This window comes from Papio anubis, chromosome 11 (assembly GCF_008728515.1).
Source record: "Papio anubis isolate 15944 chromosome 11, Panubis1.0, whole genome shotgun sequence".
Classification (NCBI taxonomy): Eukaryota; Metazoa; Chordata; class Mammalia; order Primates; family Cercopithecidae; genus Papio; species Papio anubis.
In genome coordinates this window covers 13,754,324-13,765,685 of record NC_044986.1, presented here as the reverse complement: position 1 = coordinate 13,765,685, position 11,362 = coordinate 13,754,324, and the positions used below count along the sequence as shown (strand labels likewise).

At 50.8% G+C, this 11,362-nt stretch overlaps 1 protein-coding gene across 2 annotated transcripts in view; it reads right to left on the bottom strand.

Annotated features, from left to right (window-relative positions):
• Positions 1–238: 238 nt before the first annotated feature.
• RGS10 (regulator of G protein signaling 10) overlaps positions 239–11,362 on the bottom strand; it is a 42,103-nt gene continuing 30,979 nt past the window's right edge. For both annotated transcript variants that reach the window (XM_003904328.4, XM_003904329.5), the window contains exon 5: positions 239–606. In XM_003904328.4, coding sequence (XP_003904377.1) covers positions 460–606 — 147 coding nt within the window. In that variant the 3' untranslated portion in view covers positions 239–459. The remainder of the gene's footprint in view (positions 607–11,362) is intronic.

The following is an 11,362-nucleotide window of genomic DNA, read 5'->3' as shown; positions in this document are numbered from 1 at the left end:
AGAAATATTTAACCCAAAAGGCGACTGGCAGACAATACCCCCAGTAGCCTGGGTTTGCCGGATCAACTCATGCTTGAGTTAATTTACTAAGTGACCTGTGGACCTGCATCCACTCACCAGAGAGGTAGAGCAAACACTTACAAGGTAAAAGGTAGTGATGTGTTTCACCCTGCGGCCTTATATGAGGCTTAATTAAGCTACAAAATGCTCGACGTGTCCAGTGTTGAAGGAATCTCTGTTTTGTGAACTAAAACTTCCAAGTTATTATTATTATTTTTTATGTTAGCTCAGCCATCATGCAAAATTTACTGGTGAAGCAGTTAATAAAACACACATATCCCATGGAAGGGTTTTGTACATTTCAGTCCTTACAAATAACAAAGCAATGATAAACCCTGCACGGTCCTGAGAGGAAGTTCCTTTGCTTCTTAAAGCTGCCAGTCCTGGCTCTTTGGGGGCTCATGTGTTATAAATTCTGGAAGCTCTTTTAGCTGCAGTTTGAGCATCAGGCGAATCTTCTTCCTCTTCCTCGGTTCGCTTGTGTTTTAAAAACAAGTCAGACTTTAAGAAGCGGCTGTAGCTGTCGTACTTCATGAGATTAAAGATCTAAGGAGGAAAAGAAAAAAGAGTCTGAAGGCTGAGGCTAATCCAGGCCATAAATCATCTCATCAGATCAGTATTGGATACCTACCATGTGCCAAAGAATACTAATACGTGCAAAGAACACACTAAGAAAGCTCAAATAAGCCATCTGCTAGACAAGGCAGATTTCCTGGAGATTTTTGGTCATTATGCAATAATCTCAATGGAATATATAGACAGTCACATGAACAAATATGCCTTTATTTTCCACGGAAACATAGATTCACACAGCACTAATTCAGACCCTTGTATCAAGAAGTCCTTCAAGACTCTCCCCTTTATTTGCCTAGATAACACAAGGATGTATTTCTCCAAGAGCTTGAGGCAGCCGGATAGAAACCATTTCTGCAGAGGCAGTGGTGTTAAAAAGATCACTGATATATCATATGATGCCAGTATTGTTAAGACTCCCAGTAAGTCTGGCATCCGAGATCTCAAACAAACCTATTATTGTGCCAAGAGTCAAAATGAGGCATGCTCACTGCAGGGCAGGACAGTCAAACTATGATCTTAGCAAGGGAACAGGCCCCAAATAAAGAACAGAGCAGCCAGCTGCAGCAGGCCAACATCTGTGCCATCAGACAGGCTGGGGAGCACATCCCCAGAATGAAACAACTCTAAGGTATGTCAGGTGAGCGAAGAAGACACCCGACAGAGCTGAAGTGCCCCAGATTAGAGGGCTGCCCCTGCCGGTACAGCAGACACTCAAAAGGCTGTACACAGGCACAGTAGCTTCCTTTGGCTGCCACTGAACCTCTTCTGGGCCATGGTCCTTGTGACCAGCATTCATCTTCCCCCACTCCTACCCAATCCTGTGCCATCTGCCCTCCTCCCTTGTCCCAGGAAAGGACCTCCCTTGTCCCTTTTCCAGCTGTTGAGAAGTATGATCTCTTTCCCACCCCTCATCTCTCTCTCTCTCTCTCTCTCTCTCTCTCTCTCTCCCCCCCCCCCCAGACCTTTCCACTTAACTTTCAGTATGCTCTGCAACTAAAAATCCACACAGTTCACCCTGGTACACGGAACAACCAAGTGGAAAGTTCCAGAGATGTCTAGAATGTCGCTGACTGCCAGACGGGGTTGTCAAGTGGATGGTAAAACCCTGACATATTTTAAGGCTGCCCTCTCCCAACACACATACACTATTTTATAAATGAAACATCTGAGGGGGCCGGGCACGGTGGCTCACACCTGTAATCTCAGCACTTTGGGAGGTAGAGGCAGGTGGATCACTTGAGGTCAGGAGTTCAAGACCAGCCTGGCCAACATGGTGAAACCCCCGTCTCTACTAAAAATACAAAAATTAGCCGAGCGTGGTGGTACATGCCTGTAACCCCAGCTACTTGGGAGGCTGAGGCATAAGAATCACTTGAACCTGGGAGGCAGAGGCTGCAGTGAGCTGAGATCACACCACTGCACTCCAGCCTGGGCAACACAGCGAGACTCTGTCTCAAAAAAATAAATAAATAAAATAAAATAAAAAATAAATAAACATCTGAGGGACTCAAAGGACTCAGAACATCTGCTTGGCAGATAGGAGGTGCTTCAGGAGGGAACTGGAACCCTCAAATTTTACACCTTCCTCTTCCCAAGATGGCTTCAACCACAGCAGAACCGCCTGAGTCACCGTACTAAAAACAGAGTCCACAACCCAGAGAAAGACCTGGGACTTCAGGTTTTCTTTAAACTGTTAAACTAGCGCCTGCCCATCCCCTGGTGCCCTTCTAGTCTTGCCCGAGTCCTCCAGCTGCTCAGCAAGGCCCTGCCTCCTTAAGGCTCTGTCCCATGCCATGCTAGAGCAATCATCTATCTTGTAGCCATCCTGGAATTCCAGGTGTGACTGTAATTTTCTGAGGTTTACAGAAAAAAAAAAAAAAAAATTTAATCCCAGAAAATACAAAAATCATAGCCGGGGGTGAGGTGGGGGATGAGAAACACCATTACTCCTTCAGGGTGTCCCACCAAGGTGCTAAGCAAGCGCCACCATCTGCCTTATTCAGCCCTTCCGAGCACAAGAGCCCCCAAGGGAAACTTTTCGAGGCTTACCTAGTTCAAAGTTTGCAATGAACGCTCAAATGTGACTAAAGAAACCAGTGGCACCAGGGTCCCGGCTGGCACCCAGCCTCAGTCCTGTGCCCACTCCCACCCCAGGTCCACGCAGACGGGACCCGCCACTCTGAGCAGGATGCGGTGCGACCCAGGCGTCTCGTGTGAAGTCTTTGCGCGTGGGAGAGGAACATCCTGTTTGCCTGTAGTGGCTCTGAGGCTCAGACTTCAAAGTAGAGAAGAAAAAAGGCTGGCGTTGGGGGCACCCAGGGCAGAGGAGGAGGGGGAGGGGAGGAGGCTGCTTCAGCTGGGAGGAAGCTCAGGGACTGCCCCGGGCTGGCAGGACTCGACCCTGAGATCCGGAGGCTGCCAGCAAGCTTGAGGGGAGGGGGCTGCAAACTATTTATTAAGAGCATAAGGGCCACTCCCTACTGGGGCAGGTGTGAAATGCCCTACAAGTACAGAAGTCCCTCAGGCAGAGGTTTCGTCCTCTGAGAGCCCTCGCCCATCTCCCACGCTGCTGCAGTGACGGGGAGGCAGCTGTGACCGCTGGACCCAGACAGCCTGGAGAAAGAGAGGATGTCACCCCCAAAGCCTTCATGTGCCTGGGCTGTGGGAAGCCCGATTGCTCTACATGGGGTGCGCAGGCAGACTTCTGACTGCCACTGGCCAAGGACCCCCTGGGCCTGGCTCAGGAGCACGCAGTAACAGGGTGCTCCTGGGACAGGGCTCAGCAAAGGTGACTTAGAGGATGGAGAATGCAACCAAGGCCCGGCGCGGTGGCTCATGCCTGAAACCCCAGTGCTCTGGGAGGGTGGGGGGGAGGGGATAGCTAAATCCTGTCTCTACTAAAACTATAAAAATTAGCAGGGCTTGGTGGCACCCACCTGCAGTCCCAGCTACTAAAGAGGCTGAGGTGGGATGATCACCTAAGCCTGGGGAGGTTGAGGCTGCATTGAGCTAGGATCACGCCACTGTACTCCATCCTGGGTGATAGAGTCAGACCTTGTCTCAAAAAAAAAAAAAAAAAAAGAAAGAAAAATGCACCTACAACTTTCTTCCAAGAAAGCGGCCAGAGATAGTGTGCCCAGGTACTGGCCAGAGCCTCATCTGTCATAAGGAAAAGAGCTGTAACTGGGGTCCAGTAAATGTTTACCACTGACTGAACAGAAACCGTTCGCTGCGCAGCAGCAGAGGCTGGGGAACTGAACCCAGCTAGCACCCAGCCGCTGTGCCCTCCAGCCCCGCGCTGGGCAGCGTGTGGGCATTCTTTCCTTCAGTCCTCCCTCCAGCGCTCTGAAGACCCTGATTTGACAGAGGAGGAAACGAGGGGCTTAGGGGTTCCTCACAGTTCCGGAGGCTAGAAGTCCGAGGTCAAGATGCCGTCAGGGTTGGTTTCTCCTGAGGCTGCTCTCCTTGGCTTGCAGACCACACCTTCTCCCTGCGTCTTCACGGGGTCTCCCTGGTGCATGTGTATCCTTCCCTCCTCTTCTTACAAGGACACCAGTCAGACTGGATTAGGGCCCACCTCAATGTCCTCGTTTAATGTTAATTACCCCTTTAAAGGTCTATCTCCAAATAAAGTCACATTCTGGGGATTAGGACTTCAACATATGAATTAGGGAGGGGAGCACAGGTCAGCTCATAACAATGAGCAAAAGAGACGGGCGGGAGGCCAGCCCGGGCAGGCTCTGGAGCCCCTACTCCCAACCATGAGGCCATCTGCCACTTGCATGGCAGGACAATAAAAACGAGGGCTGCAAAGAGAGCAACATGGAAAACTGCCCGTGAATGTTAAATGACTGATGCTAAATTTTAAAAACACACCCTGTCTAAAAACAATGATCCCAAATACGTTCTTTTTTGTTGTTGCTGTTTGTTTTTTTGAGATGGAGTCCCACTCTGTCACCCAGGCTGGAGTGCGGTGGCGCGATCTCGGCTCACTGCAACCTCCGCCTCCCGGGTTCAAGCGATTCTCCCACTTCTGCCTCCTGAGTAGCTGTGATTACAGGCGTGCGCCACCATACCCAGCTAAGTAGAGACAGGGTTTCACCATGTTGACCAGGCTGGTCTCAAACTCCTGACCTCAGGTGATCCACCCTCCTAGGCCTCCCAAAGTGCTGGGATTACAGGCGTGAGCCACCGCACCTGGCTCCAAATACATTCTTTAAGAGTGTATCCATGTGTCTAAGTGAGAAACAAATGTCCCTAAAGGTCAGTAGTGGGGTAAGTGGTGCTCCCCTAAACTTACGTTCACCTGGAATCTCAGAATTGACCTCATTTGAAAAGAGGGTTGGAAAAGGGTCTCAAAATGAAATCACACTGCATTTAGGGTAGGCCCTAAATCCAAGGACTGGGTGTCCTCATCAGAGGAGGAGGGGACACAGAGAGACACACCAAGGGAAGAAGGCATGTGAAGGCAGAGGCAGACATCGGTGATGCAGCCATGCGCCAAGCAGCGCTAAGGAGTGCCGGGAGCCACCAGCAGTCTGGAAGCTGAAGGGGCAAGGAAGTACCCCCAACACCCCCCCGCCACCGCCCACCAGAGCCTTTTGGAGAACAGGGCCCTGCCAACACTGTCATGTCAGATTTTCAATGTTTCTGCTGAGCGAATGCGTTTCTGCTGTTTGAAGCCACTTGGCCTGGGGTCATTGCTTACGACAGCCCAAGGAGGCTCATCGAGTCCTCTTTTTGATTTTACCTCACCCCTGCTCAAACACAGAAAATGAGATGGGCCTAGGGGTCCCAGACAGTTCCAACAAGCAGGGCTCCCTGAGGGGGAGAAATGACCTCACCAGGGCTGGACTGTGATGGGCACCTGAACAACATGGTCGGACTCCTTAAGTGTCCATAAGGAAGAGAAAGAAGAAAATGGAGCCATCTGGGCTAAGCGGGAGGCTGCAGGTGACTGGAAGACACGGCAGCAGAGCTGAGGCAGCCATCCGTCCAACGAGCGGCTGCTGGTGAAGCGGAAAACTCAAGTTGGCAGCTGAGCTGCATTCTGTATCTTTTTTTTTTCTTTTTTTGGCCAAGACAGCTGCGGCTTAGCAAGGTTTGGGGTTTTGGCAGCCCCACATCTGCGAGCTGCACGCCTGGACTGTAAACTGTTTAGCATCGTTGCCTTGGGATCCAATCCTACAGGCCGCTGGAAGTGAGATTCGGACAAAAACGAGGAGGGAGGCTTCCTGCAGATGTGCAGCTCTGTACAACCGTCCCGCAAAACCAGGTCTTTATATCGCCAAACCACCTCCTCTCCAGATCCCAGACGTGGCCATGACCAAGCAGGATTTGCCTTCCGGAAAGAAAAATATCCACGCAGTGCTCCAACTTCAGACTGTTCAAAACGTGCCGCTCCAGGAAAGGACGTCGCCCTGACGCACACTCAGCTGTGTAGAAACGAGGAGCTCAACCAGCCTTGGAGGCCCCTCTGTGAATGTTGCGTCTGTCTCCATTCATTGCATTTCAAGCCTAATAAATATTTTAACACTTCTCAGAAGACAAGTACAGAAGACCTAAACAAAACACGCATCCTCTCTTCTCTTCAAAACCCTCCGCCATGTTATTTCAGGCACGAGAAGAAAACATCATTCCTTAAGGCAATGCAAGTTTAGTTAGTGGGATATCATATTTGCTTTAAGAACTTGGTTTCGTTTTTACAGGAAAATGGCTGAAGAAAGGTGGAAGCACTGCCGTCTCTGAATTGCGGCTCTAGAAGGCGTCCTCTCTCCACGTACATGGACTACAGACGGGCTCGTGTACCCATGCGAGGAGACACAAAGGGAGAAAAAAGGAAGCTCCTGTCCCTCCAGCCCTCAGAAGTGGCTGGGCATTGACAAGGCTGTTGGGGCAAGGCGCAAACAGGCATGTACCCACCCCCTCAAGTAAAGACCACCTCCCTTTCAAGTGGGAACTTGCTGCACCCAGGAGGAGGTCTGAGGGCAGCTGGCAGAGAGCAGATGAGCAGACGAAGCAGCTCAAATCAGCCCTTGCCCCAGAGCGCCAGGACGGGCCACACAGAAGGTTCCATTGTCTTGCATGGTGCTCCAGCTTCATAGACAGACCAGCCAGAGATGACAGTGTGCCAGGGGTGGGACTGGAAATCCAGAAGGAGTCTGGACACAACACGATCAGAGAGACCTTGCTTGGATGAAATCCCCTCCCAAGCTCACGGGTTCAGTGCCGTCACACGTGTGGAGCCCATTGTTCGGATTGTTTTTTCTGCAGTCCATACGACTCAAATTCCAGGCCCAAATGACACGACTCACTTTCTGCTGGGGGTGAAGGCATTTTAATATTGCCTTTTGCCATCAGAAGGGGAGTTGAATGCCCCGCTGAGTGCCACTCTCCCCTCCTCTTCCCCCAAATACCTTTTTTTTTTTTTTTTTTTTCTGAGACGGAGTCTTACTCTGTCGCCAGGCTGGAGTGCAGTGGCGTGACCTCGGCTTACTGCAACTTCCGACTCCCTGATTCAAGCAACCCTCCTGCCTCAGCCCCCCAGGTAGCTGGGATTACAAGCATGTGCCACCACACCCAGTTAATTTTTGTATTTTTAGTAGAGATGGGGTTTCACCACGTTGGCCAGGATGGTCTCAATCTCCTGACCTCATCATCCTCCCACCTCAGCCACCCAAAGTGCTGGGATTACAAGCGTGAGCCACCGTGCCCAGCACCAAATACCATTTTAAAGTTGCAAGAAACATCTCAAAGTATCTCGAATACTGCCCTTCCCGCCGTGACCCTTGCGAGGCAGATGGCTATGGTGTACGCAGACAGCCAACCTCCCTTCCGTTTGAATAAAAAACCACACCTGCCTTTTCTGGCGGAGCATGCTGGAAAATACTCATTTCTGCCCTGCGTTTGATCTTTTGGAGCACATGTCACCTGGCACCCATAAGACTGACACATCCTAAGTCCCTTGCTCTGGCCACCACCACAGCCTCTGCCACCACCCAGGAGAGGGGACCAGGGTCATGCAGGGGCACTCAGGCCCAGGTCCCATGTGGAGAAATAATAGAGCCGGGTAGAGAATGGGCCCCCAAATGTCCACCACAGGCCGGACAGCCCCTCTCACCCTCCCAGGCCCTCAATAGCTGGTCCACCCCTCTTACTTATGTTGAAAAAGGAAGCATTTCTCACCTCTTACTTTCTGGGGAAACTCAAAAGAAACTGCATTGCTAAAAAGGGACCCCATTCATAGCTCCTTTCTCTGTCAAGGATGTGGCTGGGAGCACTGGCATCTCACCCAAGCCTTTTCCTTTTTTTTTTTTTTGAGACAGAGTTTCACTCTGTCGCCCAGGCTAGAGTGGAGTGGCGTGATCTCAGCTCACTGCAACCTCTGCCTTCTAGGTACAATCGATTCTCCTGCCCCACCCTCCCAAGTAGCTGGGATTATAGGCACATGCAACCGTGCGCAGCTAATTTTTGTATTTTTAGTGGAGACGGGGTTTCACCACATTGGCCAGGCTGGTCTCAAACTCCTGACCTCAGGTGATCCACCTACCTCAGCCTCCCAAAGTGCTGGTTTTCCATTTTTTTTGTAAGCACCAAAGGTTAAGGACTTCTTTTTGAGTGGAGAAGGCCACCTCATCTCAGCTTTTCCAGACTAGAGTTTAGCACCAGACCCAAAGCCCGGGGAAGGCATCCTAATAGACGCAAAATCTGCTTATTTATTTATTTATTTATTTATTTATTTATTTTGAGATGGAGTTTCACTCTTGTCACCCAGGCTGGAGTGCAATGGCATGGTCTCGGCTCACTGCAACCTCCGCCTCCTGGGTTCAAGCGATTCTCCTGCCTCAGCCTCCTGAGTAGCTGAGATTACAGGTGTGCGCCACCACGTCCAGCTAATTTTTTTGTATTATTCATAGAGACGAGGTTTCACCATATTGGCCAGGCTAGTCTCGAACTCCTGACCTCAGCTGATCCACCTGCCTCGGCCTCCCAAAGTGCTGGGATTATAGGCATGAGCCACTGCACCCGGCCCAAAATCTGCTTTTAAGTGTAGGCATGGAGACCCGTGATATTCACGGAAGAAGAATGAACACCCCACTCCCCCAAACCCATGCCCTTCTCTTCCATGGACTGAGAAAACCACGAAGCTGCCATGTGCAATGATCTGGACCTTTCTATCTTCATCAAGCTCATGGCTGTTCCAGACCATGCTGTGCTATAGAACTTAAACCAAAGGCTTCTGAGCAAGAAAGATGTGTAAACTGGGGCTAAGAAATGTGCCAGAGGAGAATTTTGTTTTAAATCTTTCATATGGAACAACTGTAAGTCACTGAGCAGACTTCAATGTGTTCCATTCTTCAATGTTTGAGTAGAGCCTGAAAGGACCAATGATGTCATCGATTTCCCGCTGGGGAGAGAGAGGGAGGGGCAGCACTGGGGGATCCTAACTTTTCACTTCATACCCTCCTGATTACATGAATTTTTTTTATCTTAACAATGAGCATGTACTAACTTAACAATTTAAGATAATTTTGGGCCAGACACTGTGATTCACGCCTGTAATCACAGCAGCACTTTAGGAGGCCAAGGCTGGAGGATTGCTTGAGCCCAGGAGTTCAAGACCGGCCTGGGCAACATAGTAAGACCCCACCCCTAGAAAAGTATATTTTAAAAATTAGCCAAGCGTGGTGGCACACGCCTATAGTCCCAGCTACTCGGCAGTCTGAGGTTAGAGGATGGCTTGAGCCTGGGAGGTCAAGGCTACAGTGAGCCATGATGGTGCCACTGTATTCCAGCCTGGATGACAGGGGGAGCCCCAGCATAAAAAAAAATTAAAATAGGCAGGGCACAGAGGTTCATGCCTGTAACCCCAGCACTTTGAGAGGCTGAGGTGGGCACATCACTTGAGGTCAGTTCATGAATACCCCCGCTTCACAAATGAGAAAAGCCAGGCACAGAGAGGGAGCAAGTCTTGCCCGCAATCTCACAGTAACTAAATTCTAAAGTGAAAGAAGGCTGGGCACAGTGGCTTATGCCTCCAATCCCAACACTTTGGGAGGCCAAGACGGGAGGATTGCTTGAGGCCAGGAGTTTGAGACCAGCCTGGGCAACATAGTGAGACCCCATCTTTACAAAAAATAAAAATAAAAAAATAGCCGAGCCTGGTGACACTCGCCTGCAGTATCAGCTACTTGGGAGGCTGAGGTGGGAGGATTACTTGAGTCCAGGAGGTCAAGGCTGCAGTGAGCCAAGATCACACCACTGTACTCCAGCCTGGGTGACAGAGTGAGACCCTGACTCAAAAAAAAATAAATAAATAAAGTCAAAGAAGTTGGGGTAGGGGCAGCAGGGAGAGTCAGATCTAAGGAAGTAAGATTGTGGTTATCAGAGAGTGACTTTTTAACACCAGGGCATTGAATGCTCATACGCTGCTTTGCAACACAGCTCAGAGAGGTAGCAGAGGATTTGCCCAAAGCCCCATGTTACAGATGAGGACTCGGAAGCCACAGTAAGAAACAGAACCCTCCTGGGGTCAGACAGAGGCAAGGCTGGGCTAGAAGCCCCCACTTCTGCCTCTGGTGCTCAGGGCCAAGCTCGTGCACTGTCATAATGGTGATGAATCTGGGAGCTCCATATCCAGGGAGTATTGGACAGGGGGAGAGAGGGAAGGGGAAAGTGGGGAGAGGCAGAGGTCAGGCCACTCCCACCCACCATACAAATGGTGAGCCAAGGTCAGGAGGTCAGGGTTTCACAGCTGACTTTCTAGTAACAGAGCTGTCTCTGCACTGAGCCATCCACCTTCTCTTGCCCAGCTGGTGTGACAGGCACAGCCCTGAGCTAGGGACCTGAGCCAAGGTGCTCAGGCTCTAAGAGGTCCAAGACTTACCAGCCCAACCAGCACATTCTATAAACAGCCACTGTTCACATCCCTGCAATTAAACTGTCTGCCACAGCCTTGGGGCCTGACCAGCCAGTCCCTCCCAACTGAGCTTCCACCACCCCCTCATTTGCTGCATTCCGATGACAACGCTGACCCCCAACACACCTGCTGCCCCTGCCTGGGGGCCTTTGCGCTTGCCTCTCCTTGGAAGGTCCGGGCTCCCAGGTCCTCTCATCCAGATCCTGCTTGCCATTCAGGTCCCAGTCGCCTCTCCAGGGAGCCCTCCTTGAGCACCGACCCTAGCAGGCCCCTCCCAGTCCCTCTCAGCCCATCCCCTGCTGCATTTCCTTCTTAGCATTGATCTTTCTCTGCCCTCCTTGGTGGGGCGGATGCTGATTTCCCTGTTGTACACACAGTTCCTAGCACAGTCCCTGGTACAGAGTAGGGCCTCAATTCATAATTGTAGCATAAAGGAATAAATAAAACAACAAATCCACAAACCAGCAGACCAACCAGGACTGAATCAAATCTCCCAGGAACAGATGTTTTTGTTTTTGTTTTTTTGAGACGGAGTCTCGCTCTGTCGCCCAGGCTGGAGTGCAGTGGCGCGATCTCGGTTCACTGCAAGCTCCGCCTCCCGGGTTCACGCCATTCTCCTGCCTCAGCCTCCCGAGTAGCTGGGACTACAGGTGCCCGCCACCACTCTGGCTAATTTTTTGTATTTTTAGTAGAGACGGGGTTTCACTGTGTTAGCCAGGATGGTCTGGATCTCCTGACCTCGTGATCTGCCCAACTCGGTCTCCCAAAGTGCTGGGATTACAGGCAGAAGCCACCGTGCCTGGCTGG